Source organism: Pteropus medius, unplaced genomic scaffold (assembly GCF_902729225.1).
Source record: "Pteropus medius unplaced genomic scaffold, Ma_sr-lr_union100, whole genome shotgun sequence".
NCBI classification, from domain to species: domain Eukaryota; kingdom Metazoa; phylum Chordata; class Mammalia; order Chiroptera; family Pteropodidae; genus Pteropus; species Pteropus medius.
Genome location: NW_024353905.1, coordinates 3008534 through 3027842, shown reverse-complemented (window position 1 = coordinate 3027842; position 19309 = coordinate 3008534). Strand labels below are relative to the sequence as shown.

Below are 19309 nucleotides of genomic sequence, written 5' to 3'. Positions count from 1 at the left end.
TATTTTTTATTTTTTCTTGTTTTTATTATTTGTACTATCTCTGAAATTCCCTTTCTTATCTTTTGCCATTGTGCTGTTAAATTGCTTTTTTATTAAATTTATTCTAAAGGAGTAGTTGTTTAATATATGATGGAAATAAATCATTCATTAAATATATTGCAATTATTTTCTCCCTGTCTGTAGTTTTAACACACTTTAATTTTAGAGTAGTTTTAGATTCACAGTGAAAGTGAACAGAAAGTACAGAGCATTACCATATACACCTTGCCCTCACACATACATAGCTTTCTACACTGTCAATATCCCACATCAGAGTGGTACATATATTATAATTGATAATCTGACGTTGATACACCATTATCACCCAAAGTCCATAGTTTATATTGAGTTGCATTCTTGGCATTGTGCATACTGTGGATTTTCAAAAATACATAAATAGCTTGTATCCACAATTAGAGTATCGTACAGAACAGTTTCTCTGACTTACAAATTCTCTGTGTTTTACCTATTCATCTTTCCCTCCCCTATTATCCCTAGCAACCACTGATCTTTTTACTATATCCATATTTTGCTCTTCTAGAATGTTATATATTTAGTATATGGACTTTCCAGATTGACTTCATGTCTTTTTATAGCTTGATAGCTCATTTCTTTTATCACCGAACAACATTCCATTTTCTGGATGCACCAGAGTTTATTTGCTTACCAACTGAAGGATATCTTCATTGCTTCCAAGTTTTGTCAATTAAGCCATGATAACCATTTATGTACAGGTTTTTATGAGGACATAATTTTTCAATTAATGTGCATAAATATCAAGGAGAAAATTGCTTTACTCTATGGTTAAATTATGTTTAGTTTTGTGAGTAAGTGCCAAACTGTCTTCCAAAGTGGCTGTAACATTTTGCATTCTCATCAACAATGAATGAGAATTCCTGTTGTTCCACATCCTAGCCAGCATTTGGTGTTGTCTGTGTTTAGAAGTTTCACTATTCTAATAGGTATGTAGTGGTATTCCATGGTTTTAATTTACAATTCCCTAAGGACACATGATGTTGAACATCTTTTCATATACTCTTTTGCCATGTATATATCTTCACAGTAAAGTGTCTTGTTCAGATAGTTCGCCCATTTTTATTCTGATTGTTCATTTCCTTATTGTTGAGTTTTAAGACCTCTTTGTATATTTAAGATAGCATGCTTTTATCAAATATGTCTTTGGTAAAGACTGTCTCTCAGTCTGTAGCTTGTCTTCTCATTCTCTTAGTAGTCTCCTTCAAAGGGCAGTAGTTTTTAGTTTTAATGATATTCAGCTTATTGATTATTTCTTTCAGGTAATGTGCTTTTGGTATTATATCTAAAAAGTCATTGCCAAACCCAGGGTCATTTTGATTTTCTCCTATGTCATCTTCTAGGAATTTTATAGTTTTTGTTTTATATTTAGGTCTATTATCTATTTTAAATTAATTTTTGTGAAGGGTGTAAGGTCTGCATCTAGATTTATTTATGGTTTACATATGGATGTCCAATTGTTCAAGCACTATTTGTTGCAATCTTTTAAATGATATTTTGTCTCCTATGTTCCTGTAATTTGCCATTGAATTTAGAGGCTTAATTTTTTAGTCAGGAATACTTCATATGTGGTTATGTATACTTTCTTTGTATTATTTCTAGAAGCACATGACATCTGGGTGTCACCTTTTTAATGGTGTTATATTGTTTAGTGGGATTATGTATTACTAAAATTCTTTATCCATTGATTAATTGCTCCTTGGATCCATTATTTTATTAGGAATTGTAAAATAATATTTTTCCTTTATCATTTCTTTAGAAACTTTAAAAAGCTATCATTTTATAATTATTTTCTAGTTTTATTATTTTATGATATGAAAACATAGTTTGCATGTTTTTGATCCTTTAGAATTTATTAAGACTTTATGGTATTGTACATAGGGTTTTGTATGTGTGTGTGTGTGTGTGTGTGTGTGTCTGTGTGTGTCTGTGTCCTGTTATTATTATTAGTAGTAGTATTGCCCTCATGTGTTTGAAAATAAAGTACAGACTTTGTTTTAAGGATGCATAGTTTTATATACAAATATTATTTGTTATCTGGGTTTAATTCATTTTTAAAAACATGTTCAAGAGTGAATTTTCGTACAGTGGAAATCTGCATTCCATTATTTCAAATGGGTATAATGATGTATTTCCAGCTCATATAAGAACCTCAAACACTTTGCCAAAACATTTCTAAAATATATAATGCCTATGACAACTTTCCAAGGATTTCTGTGTAATATAATTACCTATTTAACACTTAATGAACTTATTGGTAAGATTACGTTTGTGGTCATAACTCAATGAACCTGCAAGTGTTATAATATAGGATAAATAAACTAAAATATGTTAAAGATACTATCTGAATTGAACAAGAGGCTGTTAGTGCCTCCAGGCACCTGGCAAAATCAAATAGTGGAGTTCATGAAGAACTAAACCTTTAGAGATTTACTGACGGATGTGGTGGACATGAACCATGTGTATTTTTAAATTTAAATTAAATTAAATTAAGTGAAAGATTATTTCCTCATCAAACAAAGTACATTTCATGTACTTAGTAGTCACATGTGGCTAATGGCTACCATATTGAATAGTACAGATATAAAATACCTCCATTATTATGGAATGTTGGACAATGCTGATTTATGAAAAGGAGTGGGGAAGAGGATAGAGAAAATGCAGTAGAAATTTAAACAATAATAGGAACTTGAGCTGAGTTATGCTTATAATACAACCTATATTCTTTCAGAATTAAAATGGAATTAAGTTCTTTTTACTGCCACGCACAAATAAATTATGATGGAGCTTTGATTTGGGTAGCAAATTTTGGGTACACATTTTTCCAAGTTTTTAGAGCAATCTTCTGATGATAGTAGTTTAGATAGCAAGTAGCTATCTACTAGCTTAAGGTTACCAATTTCACTTTTTGGAACTTTGATATATTGCCATATTTTGGTTCTGCTTGATATATCAGTTTCAGAGAGAAGTGTATTAAAATACCCAGCTATAAATCTTGTTTTAATTTATACTTTCTTAAATTCTATTAGGTATTGCTTCATATATTTTGGGCCTGTATTATTGGGCGCATATATGTTTATAATGCTCATTCTTTTTTTTTATTAGTATATACCCACAGTGACTTTTGGGTTTTCTGATTTGAATAAGTTATTAATTTATGATGCTATTCACTGAATAGCCTGGAAATGAAAGGTTTAATGGCTGACTAAGCTTAGAGGAGAAAAGAAAGTTTGTGAACAAAGCTGAGTTTGAGATGTCCAAAAGACATTTGCATGGAATAAGGAGTCAGATGCACATATACATGTGAAGCATGGAAGTAGGGGAGGCTTGGCATGGAGATATGTATTTGGTAGTTAACAAATATAGATAATATTTAAAGCCATGGGACTGAATTAAATTACCTGATTGGAGTATATGGAGCACAGAGAATCCAGAACTGAGTTCTAGAGAATTGCAGCATTGAAAGGTTGAGCAGGGAAGATGACTAGAAGTTAGGAAGAATCCAGGAGAATGTGGTTTCAAGGGAACAAAGTAAGGCAACTCTTTAGAAAATGAAGTGTTGCCCCATGTATCATATGTGACTAAGAGGTAGAAGTTTCATAAGAAGTGACCATTGGATTAGATGATAAGCCAAAAAATAGCCTCTCAATGATGTCCATGTCCTAATCCCTGGAACCTTGGAATATGTTGTGTTGCATGGCGATGGGGAATTAAAGTTGCAAGTAGAATTATGATTGCTAATCATCTGATTTTAGATAGGAAAATTATCCTATCTAAACACAAGAGTCCTTACAAGTGGAAGAAATAAGCAGAAGAGGAGGTCAGAATGGTAAAGTATGAGTACTTGATTGGCTGTTGTTGGATTAGAATGTGGAAGAAAGTGCGATAACCTCTAGAAACTAGAAAAGGCAAGAAAGTGGATTTTCCTTTAGAGCTGCCTGAAAGAAACATAGCCTTGCCAACACCTTGATTTTAGCCTAGTGTGACCATCTTAGACTTTTGACCTCCAGAACTATAATAATAGAATTTGCACTGTTTTAAGCCACCATATTTGTGGTAATATGTTACTATAGCAATAGGAAAGTAATGAAGGTTTGCACCATTGAGGTCACTGGTGACCTTGACAAGAGCCATTTCAGAGAGTGAGGGGAACAAAAGTCAGATTAGATTGACTAAGTAGTGAAAAGGAGGTGTGGAAGTGAAGGTAGGGAATATCGACAACTTGTTTGGAGGCTTGGCTGTGAAAGGTAATAAAATATATTATTTTATAGTTCAAAGGGACTGTGGGATCCAGAGAGAGTATTAAATGGAATATTTTAGGTCTGAACTGTCCGATATCATAGCTACTAGTCACATGTGGCCATTTAAATCAATTAAAATTAAACTAAATTAAAAAATCAGTTCTTTACCTGCACAAGCCAAATGTGGTTAATAGCCACTGTATTGGGCCATGCTGTTCTATAGCATGTTCATCACTAGGCAATGATCCAGCAGAGAGATAGAAAGTGATAATGATGTAAGAAAGAGAGAGTATGTGTTAGAGGAAGAAAGAGAGAGAGAGAGCGAGAGAGAGAAAAGAAAAGAAAAAGGATTAAAATAACACTAATATATGGAGATGGGGTGGGATCCAGAGCATGAATAAGGGGAAATGATATTTGATAAGAGATGCTTTATCATTTGTAAATGGAACAAATAAAAAGAAGATTGGTGCAAACTCCGAGAATTGCAGATTTTGCCGTGGAATAATTAAATTTCTCTTCTGATGGTTTCAGTTTTCTGATTCAAATCAAAAGTTAATCAGTGGTGTCAAGGCATGTGTGCTAGGATAGGAATTTTGAAGCAGAAGGGGAACATATGAAATTTTTGACTCAGGTAGTATAAACACACTTTTTTGAAAAACAGAAGAAGTCTGCTGAACAGTATAAAGGATCCATTTAAGGTTTCAGATAATGAATTCATACTAAAACCAATCTTCCTGTTTTTATTTGGGGGGTATATCTTTTTGTTTTATTTTTTGATTTTCAAATTTTCAAATTGTCAAAACGTATTTTGAAATTAGAATATTTAGTGTTAGTGAGGACACAGTATAATATGCACTGCCCTTGGCCCTTTACATTGCTATAACCTTTCAGCATTATTAGGGGGAAAAAGCAGATGCAAACCAAATGCCCAACAAAGAGAAATAGATTGTATTAATTATGGTGAATCCATGAGATGTAGAGTTTATAAAGCCATTAAAGCCATGTGTTTGAGGTTTTCTAATGCACTGTAAAGTGCTGATGATATAAAGTTAAATTTAAAAAAGTCATGCTCCAACACTATTAAAAACTATGATTCAAATTTTGTAAAATAAGAAAATAGGCCCATGTACACATACATATACATGTACCTATCTACCTACACATATTTATATGTAGTGAATAGAAATGCACTTAAATATAAGTGAGTGTTAATGTCTGTATAATGTGAGTAGTGTCTTTAATTTTATTTTTATGCTTTTCAAGGTATCTAAAATATTTAACATTGAATATGTTTTATTTGTATACATTTTTAAAATTTTATTTTTAATCATAGAAGTAATAAATGAATGCATTTTCATTATAAAATATTCAAATGGTACAGATGAGCAAAACCCCCTTGGTTCTAGTCTCAACCATAGCTCCCTTCTTAAAGGTAACCCATATCACAATTTTTTTGTTTCCTTCTAGACCTATATAAAATCTTTCTAAAAATTAAGTTTATTGGGGTAACATTGGTTAATACAATTATATAGCTTTCAGGTGTACATTATAATTTGACATCTGTGAATTCTATTGTGTGTTTACCATCCAAAGTCCAGTTTCCTTCAGCTACTATATATTAGATCACCTTTACCACTTCACACTCCCCTATTCCCCTATATTTGACCCCCATTACCCCATCGACTTCTGCCCTCCTCCACCACCCTATACTTCTGGTAACCACTAGTTTATAGAACATGTCCATGAGTCTCTGTTTGTTTGTCCTGTTCTTTTGTTGCTTTTAGGTTTCTATCCCACATATAAGTAATATCAGGTGATTTTCAACTTTTTCTGTCTGGTTTATTTTGCTTAGCATGCTTATCTCAAGGTCCACCCATGTTGTCACAAATAACAGTATTTCATCTCTTCTTATGGCTGAGTAATATTCCATTGTGCATATGCACCACAGCTTCTTTAGCCAACCATCTATCGTAGGACACTTTAGTTGCTTCCATGTCCTGTTCACCATGAATAATGCTGCTATGAACATCGGTGTGCAAATATCTTTTCGGATATGAGTTTTCAAGTCTTTGGGGTAAATACCCAGTAGAGGGATTGCTGGATCAATTCTTAGTTTTTTGAGGAAACTCCATACTATTTTCCATAGTGGCTATACCAATTTGCAGTCCAACCAGCAATGGATGAAGGTTCCTTTATCTCTGCATCCTCTCCAACATTTGTTACTACTTGTCCTGTTGATTATAGCTATTCTAACAGGTGTGAGATGGTATCTCATTGTGGTTTGATTTGCATTTCCCTAATAGCTAGCAGTGTTGAGCATCCATTCATATTTGTTGACCATTTGTGTTTCTTCTTGGGAGAAGTGTCTGTTTAGGTACTCTACCCATTTTTTAACTGGATCATTTTTTTTTATTGTTATTGAGTCGTATGAGTTCTTTGTATATTTTGGATATTAGGCTCTTATTGGAAGTCATGCTTGCAAATATATTTTCCCATTTAGATGGTTGTCCCTTTAGCTTGTTGACAGTTACTTTTGCTGTGCAGAAACTTTTTAGTTTGATGTAGTCCCATTTATTTATTTTTTGCTATTACTCCTCGTCCATTTGAGGTCAAATTCATAAAATCTGCTTGAAGTCCAAGGTCTAAGAGTTTAGTTCCTATGTTTTCTTCTATGCATTTTACTGTTTCAGGTCTTATATTCAGGCCCTTAATTCATTTTGAGTTAATTTGGTGTGTGGTGATAAACATTAGTCTAGTTTCATTCTTTTGCAGGTGGCTTTCCAGTTTTCTCAGCAGCATTTATTCAAGAGGCTTTCCTTTCTCCACTGTATGTTTTTGGCTTTTTCATCGAAAAATATTTGCCTATGTAAATATGGACTCTCTATTCTGTTCCACTGGTCCGTGTGTCTGTTTTTCTGCCAATACCATGCCATTTTGATTACTCTTGTGTTGTAGTATAATTTGAAGTCGGACAAAGTGACGACTCCAGCCTCATTCTTTTTTCTCGGGATGTCTTTGGCAATTCGGGGTCTTTTGTGCTTCCATACAAATCTGATGATGTTTTGTTCCATTTCTTTAAAAAATGCCAATGGGATTTTGATGGGGATGGCATGAAATCTATATAATGCTTTATGTAATATGGTTATTTTAAGTATGTTGATTCTTCCAATTCAAGAACACAGAATATATTTCCATTTCCTTGTATCTTCTTTGATTTCTTTTAATAGGGTCTTATAGTTTTCATTATATAAGTCCTTCACAATATTGTTAAATTTATTCCTAGGTATTTTATTCTTTTTGTTGCAATTGCAAAAGAAATTATTTTTTCAACTTTTTTTTTCTTCTGACAGTTCATTATTAGAGTAAATAAATGCTATGGACTTTTGAACATTGATTTTGTATCCAAAAACTTTACTGTATTTGCTCATTGTTTCTAGTGTTTACCTTGCGGAGTCTTTAGGGTTTTCTATATAATCATGTCATTTGCAAATAATGGCAGTTTGACTTCTTTTCCTATTTGGATGCCTTTTATATCTTTCTTTTGTCTGATTGCACTTGATAGAAACTCTAATGTTATATTGAATAACAGTGGTGATAGTGGAGAGCCTTGCCTTGTTCCTGATCTTAGAGGGAAGGTTTTTAGTTTTTCACTATTAAGTATAATGTTGGCTGAGAGTTTGTCATAGATGGCCTTTATTATGTTAAGGTACTTTCCTTCTATACCAATTTTGTTCAGTGTTTTGGTCATAAATGGAAGCTGTATCTTTTCAAAGGCTTTTTGTGCATCTATTGATATGATCGTATGATTCTTATTTTTTAATTTGTTTATATGGTGTATCCTATTAATCGATTTGTGTATGTCGAATCATCCCTATGCCTCTGGGATGAAGCCCACTTGATCGCGTGGGCTTAATATGTTGCTGTATTTGGTTTGCTATTATCTTGTTTAGGAGTTTTGCATCTGTGTTCATGAGAGATATTGATCTGTAGTTTTCTTTCTTTGTGTTATCTTTACAAGGTTTTGTTATCAGTATAATATTGGCCTCATAAAATGAGTTGGGAAGTCTTGCCTACTCTTTGATTTTTTTGGAAGAGTTTGAGGAGAATAGGTATTAAATCTTTTTTTGAATGTTTGTTAGAATTCACTGGCGAAGCCATCTGGTCCTGGACTTTTACTTTTTGGTAGGTTTTTGATGATTGTTTCAATTTCCATACTACTGATCGGTCTATTTAGATTTTTCCAGTATTTCTTGATTCAGTCTAGGAAGATTGTATCTTTCTAAGTAATTGTCCATTTCTTCTAGGTTATTAAATTGTGTGTTATATACTTTTATAGTATTCTTGTATAATCCTTTGCATTTCTGCGGTGTCTATTATAATTTTCCCACTTTCATCCCGAATTATATTTGTGTCCTTTCTCTTTTTTCTTTAGTGAATCTAGCCAGGGGTTTGTCAATTTTATTAACCTTCTCAAAGAACCAGCCCTTTGTTGCATTTATTTTTTCTATTATTTTTCCCATTTCATTTATTTCTGCTCTAATTTTGATTATTTCTTTCCTTCTGCTGACTTTAGACTTCATTTGTTCTTTATTTGTTTTTTAAGATGAAGCGTTAGTTTGTTTATTTGGGCTCGTTCTTGTTTTTTGAGATAGGCCTGCAATGATATAAACTTTCCTCTTATTATCATTTTTGCCATGCCTCTAAAGATTTGATATGTTGTAATATCATTATCATTCATTTCTATGTATCTCTTAATATCTCCTTTTTTTTCCTCTGACCCAGTCATTCTTCAGTAGCATGTTGTTTAATATTCATGTGTTTGTGGTTCTTTCCGTTTTCTTTTTACAGTTTATATCTAGCTTCAAAGCATTATATCAGAGAATATGGTTGGTAGGATTTCAACCCTTTTATATTTGTTGAGGCTACCTCTGTGTCCTTGTATGTGGTCAATCCTTGAGAATGTTCCATGTGCACTAGAGAACAATGTATAAGGAGTTGTTTTGAGATGAAAAACTCTGTATATGTCAATTATGTCCAATTGGTCTAACATGTCATTTAAGGATGTTATTTCCTTATTGATTTTCTGTTAGGATGATCTGTCTGTATCCGACAGTGGGGTATTTTGGTCCCCTACCACGATTATGTTTTGTTTTGTTTCTCCTTTTTGTTCTGCTAGTAATGGCTTTATATATTTCAGAGCTTCCTGATTGGGAGCATAGATATTAATAAATGTTATGTCTTTTTGGTGCATGATTCCCATTTTTATTTTGAAGTGTCCCTCAATATCTTTCTTTATCTTTTTTATTTTGAATTTATTTCCTCTGATATTAGTACTGCTACTCACGTTTATCTCTGAATTCCATTTGCTTGAAATCATTTTCCTCCCTTTCATGTTGAGTCTATATCTGTCTTTGGAGCTGAGATGTGTCTCCTGGAGGCAGCATGTGGTCGAGTTCTGTTTTTTGATCCATTCTGCAACTCTGTGCCTTTATACTGGTGAGTTCAGTCCATGTACATTTAGGTTGATTATTGAAATATGAAATTTTCCTATATTATATTTTGATTTCTGGTGGCTCGGTATTTCCATTGCTTCCTTGTTTTTGTGTGTGGTTTTTTCCCTCTGCTGTTCTCGTTTTATATTACATACTTCAGTTCTGATTCTTTGGTGTATGGTTAGCATTACAAATATGTAATGGATGGTTATTGTTTAAGATTATAATGCCCTGTTCTTAGTGAGGGTTGCACTCCTCTGCTTTTATCTGCCTGCTAGTCACTGTACTCCTCTTTATGGATTGTTTTTGTGTGTGTCATTTTGTTTTGGAGGACCTGACCCCTTTCAGTATTTCCTATAATGCAGGCCTCGTAGTGGAGAATTCTCTCAATTTTTGTATGTCCAGAAAGGTCTTTATTTCTCCTTCATATCTAAAGGAAAGCTCAGCTGGATACATTATTCTTGGCTGGTAGTTTCTTTCATTTACTATTTTGTATATTTGATTCCCCTCCTTTCTCGCTTGTAAGGTTTGTCCTGAAAAGTCCAATGATAATCTAATGGGTTTTCATTTTTAGGTTACCGACTTCTTTTTCCTGGCTGCTCTGAGAATTCTTTCTCTGTTTTTGATTTTTGATCATTGTAATACAATGTGTCTTGGAGAGGCCTTTTTGTGTTGAGATATTTGATGTTCTGTTGACTTCTTGAGTTCCAAGCTTCATCTCATTCCTATGATTTGGGAAATTCTCATAAACTATTTGTCTGAAAATGCTTTCTAACCCCTGCTCCTTTTCCTCCTCTTTGAGAATGCCCATTATTCGTATGTTTCCTCTACTGATGGTATCAACTAGTTCTTGTATCATTTTTCATTATTTTTCAATTTTTGTTGTCTCTCTTCTTCCTTCTAATTTATTTCTATATTTCTCCCTTTGACATAATTGATCGTTTCTTCCATTTGATCAACTCTATTTCCCAAGCTCGTTATTTCAGTTTTCATCTCTTTCAGTGTGTTCTTCATATCCACAAGTTCTCGTTGGTTCTTTTTGAGGGTTTCAGTTTGCTTGCTAAAGAACCCATTCTGCTCATCTAGATGCTTTTTTTCAATTCCTGAAATTGTTGAAATGAATTGTTTTGGATCTCATAGAGTTTTTTCAGAAATACCATCCTGAATTCTCTGTCACTTAAGTCACATATTTCTATGTCTGTAAGCTTATTTTCCGGCGAGTTTTCTCTTTCTTTCTAAACTCTTTGTCACCTCGGTTGTTCATGGTGTTTAATGGACTATTTCTCTGCCTGGCTATTAATGGAAATGTATTCTGCTTTTTTTCCAGAAAGAAGGTTTATTGTATAAAGATTTCTCTTTAGTCTGTTGCAAAGACATTTTTCTTTTGGTTTCTAGTAGGTGACATCTAATCCTCTTGGATCCCTGCTGTATGTAAAGTCTTAATAATGCTTTTTTTTCCATATAGATATTCAATCAGGCTTGCTACCCTCATTCTTAGTCCTTGTCAGTGTTAGTTACAGTTTCAGTAGTGTTTGCTGAGATTCCCCTGGGGCTCCATGGTGTTGTAGTGTTTGGTCTAGGAGGGTATGTGGAGTGGCCCTCTGTGTTGGTGGATGGGGTCTGTGGGTCAGCCTCACATTTTGCAACCATGGCTTGTAATAATCTACTGTTGTTTATCTGCCATCGCCGCTTTTCTGCCATCCCTACTTCTCTGCTGTCCCCATGTCTCTACCATCCCCACGTCTCTGCTGTCCCCACTTCTCTGCTTCCTGCCCTTATGCCTGGGCACTGCTGCCAGCCACATGGAACTCACACTCTCCAAGGCAGGGTTGTTCAGGGTACCTACAACACTTTCTCCCTTCCCCCTCCTCCTGCAGGGAGTCCAGCTGCGAGAGGCAGCCTCTTTGTTTCTCCAAGTCTACCCCCTGACTCTCGGGTTTCTGACCTGCGGTAGCTCTTAGGTGCAGATCCCATTATCAGATATGTTGGTTTGAAGTTTGGGTGTTTTCTGTTGAGTTTTAGATGGTTAGCTTATTTTTGTTTCAAGGGAAGAGATCTGGGGATGTGTCTCATTCCACCATGTTTCTGATGTCACTCCAGAGACTCCTTTTTGTTAGGTAAGGTGATGGCAGCTCCTTCTTTGGGGAGGGTAGAGCAATTACAACTTTTTCTGGGCTTGTGGCAGAGTGGTAGTGGCTCCTTCTTGTAGAAGTGGCAGAGGAACCTGGACTCTATACAGCTCAGTCAGCTGGGGTCAGTGTCAAGAAAGACTTCCTGGTGCTGAGGAATGCTGAGGTTCTCCTGCTGTCCTTTTCCCCAATGGGGGTTCCCTAGCTGTACCAGACTGGGGTGATTGGGATGATATCGTAAGATACTTCCTACACTTGGTTATATGGCCATTTTCTTTCTTTCTTTAGTTTTATTTTATTTTATTTTTACCAGTTTGCTACAGGTTCTTTATTGTATTCTGGAGTGCTCTCAGAGCTATTTTTTATAAGTATATAGCATATTTCTTGTTTTTGTTGTTATTGTGGGGAGGGGGAAATGAGCATTAGGACCTCCTTAATGTGACATTTTATTGATGTCACTTCTTTAGTATTCAATTTGTATAAAATGTTTAGAATGGGAAAATCTATAGAGACATAAAGTAGATTAATTGTTGCTTAGGGATTAGATGAGTAGGTGCATTAGGGAATGATAACTAAAGAGTATAGGGATTTTTTGGTGACAATGATTTTTCTAAAACTGTGTTGATGATTATAAAATTCTGTGATTATACTAAAGACCATTACATTATACAATTTAAATGGGTCCATTAAATGGTGTGCAAATTATATGTTGATAAAGCTGTTTTAAAAATTAATATGGCATTAATCAGAAGATGGATTGGAGAAGGCAAGACTTGGAGTCAGAGAAACACATTAGGAAGTTTTATAATAGTCCAGTTGAAAAAACAAGTGTCTACATTAGGGCAGGAATATTAAGAATTGTAAAGAAGTGTGACTATAAAATATATTATAGAGGTACAATCATGGGACTTGCCATTGTGTTGGATGATTTATGTGTGAATATAGGAAGACAAAGAAGACTAAAGTTTTGAGTCTGGGTAGCTAGGATGGTTTTGATGTCTTTACTAGACACTGGGAGCACAGAGTGAGTAACAGTATTCTTTTTTCAAAGGAGGCAGCTGAGTTTATAACAATTTTAGTTTTTGATGTGCTGTCAGGACAATCTTCAGAAGATGCCAAGGTAGCTAATTGAAAATGTCAGTTTGGAGCTTAATGACAAGAAAAGTCTAGCTAAGTATTTAAGAGTCATAAATACATAGATAATAACCAATATCAGAAAGGTGGCTGAAGGCTTCCATGGAGGGAGTATGAAAAAAAAGAAGAGGACTGGAAACAAAGCCTGGGGAAACTGCTTTGCATAAGAGGCAACAGTAGGAAAAGAATAAAAGTGCCAAAGAAGAGAGGACATCCTAAGCAGAGAGAACAATAGCATATCTGCCTTAGCAGAGGATTTTGGACCTGGGCCTTTAAGGGTAGGGTTAGTAGAAGAGAGGCTGAGGGTGCCCCAGGAGGAAGAACAAAGTCACAAAAATAAAATGGAGACTGGTATGAAAATTATAGGGAAGGATCTTAAAGGGCTTGAGACTCACCCACCACAGACTCTTGGTAAGACCTAAGAGTTGGGAGAAATTTCTGACCTGGTCCAACTGGAGATACCTGTTACCCTTCCTAGGTGAGGTTCTCACTTACAAATGGAACATCCCAGAGAGATCCGGCCCTGGACCCAATGATTCTGCTTGTGTTTCCTGGATTTATTATTCTGCAGTAGATCCCATCAAGGTAAATACAATATTGGCTTCCTGGAGATGAGTCTCACAAATGGGTAGAATGGCTCATAAAAAAAAAAAAAAACTATTAAATAGGTATAGTAAGAAGCCTATCCCTAGAATATTAATCCTAGAGTTTTGAGGAAATTCCTTAAATGCTCCACTTATTTTAAAGGACAGGAGGGGGAATAAAGGGGGTAGGTAGCACCACATGTTTGTGATAAACATTTTCTTCCTTTTTTCCTCTTCTTGGATCCTATAAGGCAATATGCTCTCATTTAAAAAGTCCAGAAATAGTTGTCAAGAGATTAGGGTTCTAGTCCCAAATTTGTTTTTATCTAACCTTTGGAGTGACTTTGGATAAATCATTCTGCTTCTGTTTCCTCATCTGGAAGATGAGTTTATCTCTCTAGCCACCCATCTAAAGCCAGATCACAGCAATTATTTACTGAGAGCCTACCATACTTTTGGCATTTCACTTGGTGCTTTGGATGATACAAACGTAAGACAGAGTTCCCATTTTCAAAGAATAAGATCTAGTTGGGGAAACAGATTAATATAAGCATAATGTTATTTCTATCTATCTATCTATCTATCTATCTATCTATCTATCTATCTATCTATCATCATCGTCATCTATCTCTGTGTTAATAGATCTTTAAAACCATATAATAGTTCTATTGGGGATCCAGGAGAAAGTGATTATTTCTGCTTGGACGAGAGGATGAATGAGAGGGAAGCCAGAGAAGGCCTTACATTTAATGAAATTTATATGTACTTACTTTGAGCCTTGAAAGATGAATAGTAGTATCCCATAAGATAAGGAATATGGCAGAGGGGAGGATATTACAGGAAGAAACAGCATGAGAAAATGACTGGGTTTTGAAAGTTCTTGGTTGGTTTGGAGATAAATGAATAGTCTAGCCTAGCTAAAATATAAGTTATATAGCACATCTTACCTATGTCCCAAGATGGTTGTGAGGGTGAATTCAGATAACATGGTGAAGGTGCTTATAAAAGTAAGGTATTATGATGATGTTCTGAAAGCAGAGTTGGCTTAGATGTTAGCTTGGCTCCCTGTAGAACAATGCCACCCAGGAACAACCTCATATCCTTCACTCTCTCCTCTTCCTCCTATTCTCAGGACATGTATAGTGGCCTGGTGGGGCCATTGACCATCTGCAGAAAGGGCATCCTGGAGCCCCATGGAAGACGGAGTGACATGGACCGAGAATTTGCCTTGTTATTCTTGATCTTTGATGAGAATCAGTCTTGGTACCTGGAGGAGAATGTGGCAACCCATGGGCCCCAAGAGCCAGGCCACGTTAACCTACAGGATGAGACTTTCTTGGAGAGTAATAAAATGCATGGTCTGTAGAAAATAACCTACCCCTCTTCCATAGAAGTCCCTGCATTAGGAGTATCTGATAGACCCATTATTACCTAAAAGAGCATAATTCATGAAAGAATGGGAAAGTAGGAAGTTGGAATGGAAATAAATTGGAAAAAATGTCCCCTGCTATTGTACATTTATACAGACAAAGCAGACATGTGATCCATATTAGATCAAGTGCCCAGAAAACAGGAAGCTGAGTCTGCAAAATTGTTGTAGTGGCACCAGCACGTTTTAACGCATTAGAGAAGGCAAGGTGGACATTTATGACCCTCAAAGTATTTGGTGAGCTGGTTGTTCAGGGCTCCTCTGCTTCAAAATCATGAGTTTAGTCTCTCAATATAATCTTATTTATTTACCACTTTGGCTCTCATATCTTCTTTTTCAATATAGACAGATGTACAACTTGTCTTTTAGTCTATTTTTTTAAAACAAAGTTTATTTTACAGATGGAACAATTGAAAGAGAGCCTCAGAGAGTAGCATACTGGGTTTGTATTACATACAAGGAAGAGTTTTTGATGCTCAAATAGATTTCAGAGGGAAATTGTGCATCCAATCCTTCCTTTGTCTAGAGATATATGTATCTCTTTAAATATGAGAAAATCTCAAATAAGAGGGAGAACTTAAGTGCAATGGATGAAATGATTCCTCACTATTCTTTCTAACCTAATATTTCTTTGATCTGAGGATAAGGCGTGGCTTGATAATGACTCTAATGAAATTCAGAAGTAGTATCTCATTGTCACACAGACTCTAGTTATTTCTACTTGTTGGAGATAAGAGTGGTTTACATAGGAACAGATGATTCGTAAACTTTACAATGTGAAATTTTCAGCTCCTGTCAAGTCAGAGAAGTAAAGTAACAAAAAGAGAGTGAGGACAGTGAGATCATGCTAGTACAGGGGTTGGACTAATGCCCATTTCCATCTGCTTGTTTATATGCTCATTTATCCAAAGTCTTCAGGTATTAATCCATCTACCTATTTGTCTACCATGTATTTGTTGAGCACTTTCTGAGTTCTGGCACTGGAGATAAAATGTTAAATAAAGTTGTGGTCTGAGGGCAAATAAATAATATCTTTCCCTTTCCTTCTAGATTCCTGAACCAATAGTGAAAGAAAAAGTAATCAAATGTGAGCCTACTAAGAAGGCTAATTGGAAAACTGAATTTAGTTCTGCTATTAAATAGGCTTGCTAATACTCCTTCTGTAATAGATTGTCTACCCTGCCATTGATATAGATGGACAACAATAGTCTTCCTCATTTTCAGGGGCAGAATCTTTCCCACAATGAAATAGTTAATCTGTCTCCACCCTTTTCTGTTGTCAGACTGATCCAAAAGAGAGAAGATTCAGTAAAGGCTGAGTTGAGCATGTTTAGCCCCTTTTATCAAATTCATAATTTGGTGGGGGTAAATACAGAAGCATGCTATAAATGTTCTTTCCATTATTTCCCCTCTTATGGAGTAGAGTGAAAATTACCTTCCTTCTGTGAGTACATGAGAAATGGAGGAATATGTCCTGGGCGTAGTCTAGATAGTGTTAATTACCATGGCAATAAACTAGTTTGTTGTCTTTAAGTACAGGGTATAGCCTAGGAAAAGGCAGATGATGAGACCCATGCATTAATATGATTAATTTAAAAATGTGACTAGTCTTTTTTTTAAAACATGTATTGTAGGCTCTGGTGTCTTCTGGGTGTTCTGAAGAATAAAAAAGAACTATAGTACTATAGTATATACATTCATTTTCTGCTTGCTAGAAACCTAGAGTCTAGCTGAGGATATGAGCTTCCACAAATTAAAAGTTAGATAAATCTAGAAAACAATTTCTAGTACATTTCAAAGAGTGGTAAGACAGTACTTGAGAAGTTTGGAGGTTGAAAAGAATGCAGGGAATGAGAGGTACTGAGGAGAGTTAATCAAAAAAGTATTCTTGGAGGAGTTGAAGGCTTTAACTGAGCTTTGAAAATATGGATAAAAGGAAGCAGGATTTCTGGGAGGAAAGATAAAAAACACAAGTAGTGATATAAAGAACATGCATTGGGCTATCTGGGGAATGATGAATAAATCACTCTAATTGGAATAAGTGTGTTGGATAATAGGAGATGAGTCTGGAAAATGTTTTGGGGCTATATTTTGCAGGACCATGTTGGCTGAGCTAAAAACCCATGGACTTAATCTTTGGGGCAAGAGAGAGCTAGTAAAATATTTTAAGCAGCAGAATGACATGGTCATATTAGTTATTTAGACGGTAATTTCTGTAACACCAGTGTAGAAGATAGACTGGAGGGGGGCAAATTAAATAGAAACAAGAGAAGTTGAGACAATTGCTATAATCAGAAATGATAAGGACTAGCTCTAGGGCAGTGGCAATCTGAAGTCAAAATTAGAGATATAAGAGTTGTTTTTTTTTTAATTTTTTTTACAGCCATTAATGGAAAGCTCTATGCCAACCTCAAGGGTCTTACCATGTACCAAGGAGAACGAGTGGCCTGGTACATGCTGGCCATGGGCCAAGAAATTGACCTGCACACTGTCCACTTCCATGCAGAGAGCTTCCTCTATCGGGTGAGCTGGAAAGTGGACTGAGTCCTTCGGGGGTAATTAGAGAAGTGCTTTAACAGTCATTAAGGAGGAAGGAAATAGCAAGGAACAAAATAATAACCAGTTAAAAGAAGATCTTGTACATGGAGCATTGAACTGGAAATCTACTTTGGCTGTGTATCTCAGGGTCACTTCTCTCTAGGCCTTAGCTTTCCCTGCTGATACAGAAGAAACAAGTGGTTCATTTATGGGGTAAGGGGATGAAAAGAATCATCAACATAATTGGGTCTTAGTCAAGGACTTAAGATACTGAGCAGTTATTCTAAGATATAGGAATTTCAGAGTGCTGTCTCAATCTCTGAAAGTCCTCAATCCATTATAAGAAGAACTTCAATTCAGGAGCTACATGGAAAAAGCATGTAAGTTTTGGAGAAGAAGATCTAGTCTTAAGAAAAGGGGCAGAGTTGGAGGCATTCATATAGACATAAAGATCTAGAGGTACTGATAAGGTGATGACATGAAAAATAAACTAATTTGGGTTCCATTGCTAAAGTAAATATGTGGCTCCTTCTTAGGAGTCAGGATTTAGGTTGAATTCTCCAGATTTTAGCTTGCGGAAAAGTATGGAAACACTAGTTTTTAGCTTCCCAAAGGAAGCTGTAATATATTTTACTTTGGGACACTTAAGAATAAGTAAGAGAAAGAGTCCCCCTATTGATTCAGTTTGTGTGGGCGAGTTCATAGGGAAGGTGGATAAGATGGACTTCTCAAGCTGCTTTTTGGTCTGTAAATCATAGTTCCATATCCCTGATGTGGACATCTAAACCTTTTAATTTTTATAAACTCTGAGATGCTCTCTATATCCTTCACTTCTTTTCCTCTACCTCTAATCTCTCCTGCAGAATGGCGAGAGCTACCGGGCAGATGTAGTGGATCTGTTCCCAGGGACCTTTGAGGTTGTGGAGATGGTGGCCAGCAACCCTGGGACATGGCTTATGCACTGCCATGTTACTGACCATGTCCATGCTGGTATGGAGACCCTCTTTACTGTCTTGTCCCAAAGAGGTAAGGCCTAACAACCAATATGTGCCATTTTTTAGCACTTTATCTAGCCTATAAAAAACAGATAATCCCAAGAAGTCTTTTTTCACTTGTCCTTATTATCCCAGAAAATAACAGGACTTAAGACAGAGTATACCCCTCTAGGTGTTCTTGCATCCAATATTTCTCATTTCCCATGACCCCCTTGACATCTGTTGAGCTCACGTCTGTTGAACCAGCCTGAAACTGATTGGACTCTAGGCATTGATGCTTAGTGAAGATTTGCTTCCTTTGAAATACATTTAATTTGTATACAAATGAATCATTTTATAATTCGTTAGAGTTGCAGACTGTTTCAAGAAATTTTGCTAATAAATTCAGTTTATAAAAAAAAAGAAATATAATTCTAACAGAGACCCCTTGATTTGTTTTGTGGGGCTTGTGAAAGGCAATTCTTTCTGTCCTGGAACAATTCTGTCTAAGGCTGAAAAGAGATATGGGCCTTCAATTATAGCTTAGCCCAGACAGAGTTGCTACCAAGGGTGAAAAAATATTGTCTTTATCTTTTTTTATAGAGAGAGAATAGCTGGGCTAGTTTCGTTATTAATAAGTCTTCGTTAGTCACCAACAATATAGAAGTGTAGGCAGTGTTAGCTTGTGTGCTTTTGGGTTATCAAAGAGTTAAGTG

The 19309-nt window shown here is 35.5% G+C and overlaps 1 protein-coding gene across 4 annotated transcripts in view; it reads left to right on the top strand.

Moving 5' to 3' along the window:
• HEPH (hephaestin) overlaps positions 1 to 19309 on the top strand; it is a 72231-nt gene that overhangs the window by 49295 nt on the left and 3627 nt on the right. For all 4 annotated transcript variants that reach the window (XM_039851409.1, XM_039851408.1, XM_039851410.1 and 1 more), the window contains 4 exons: positions 13547 to 13653; positions 14785 to 15010; positions 17465 to 17604; positions 18483 to 18645. In XM_039851409.1, coding sequence (XP_039707343.1) covers positions 13547 to 13653; positions 14785 to 15010; positions 17465 to 17604; positions 18483 to 18645 — 636 coding nt within the window. The remainder of the gene's footprint in view (positions 1 to 13546; positions 13654 to 14784; positions 15011 to 17464; positions 17605 to 18482; positions 18646 to 19309) is intronic.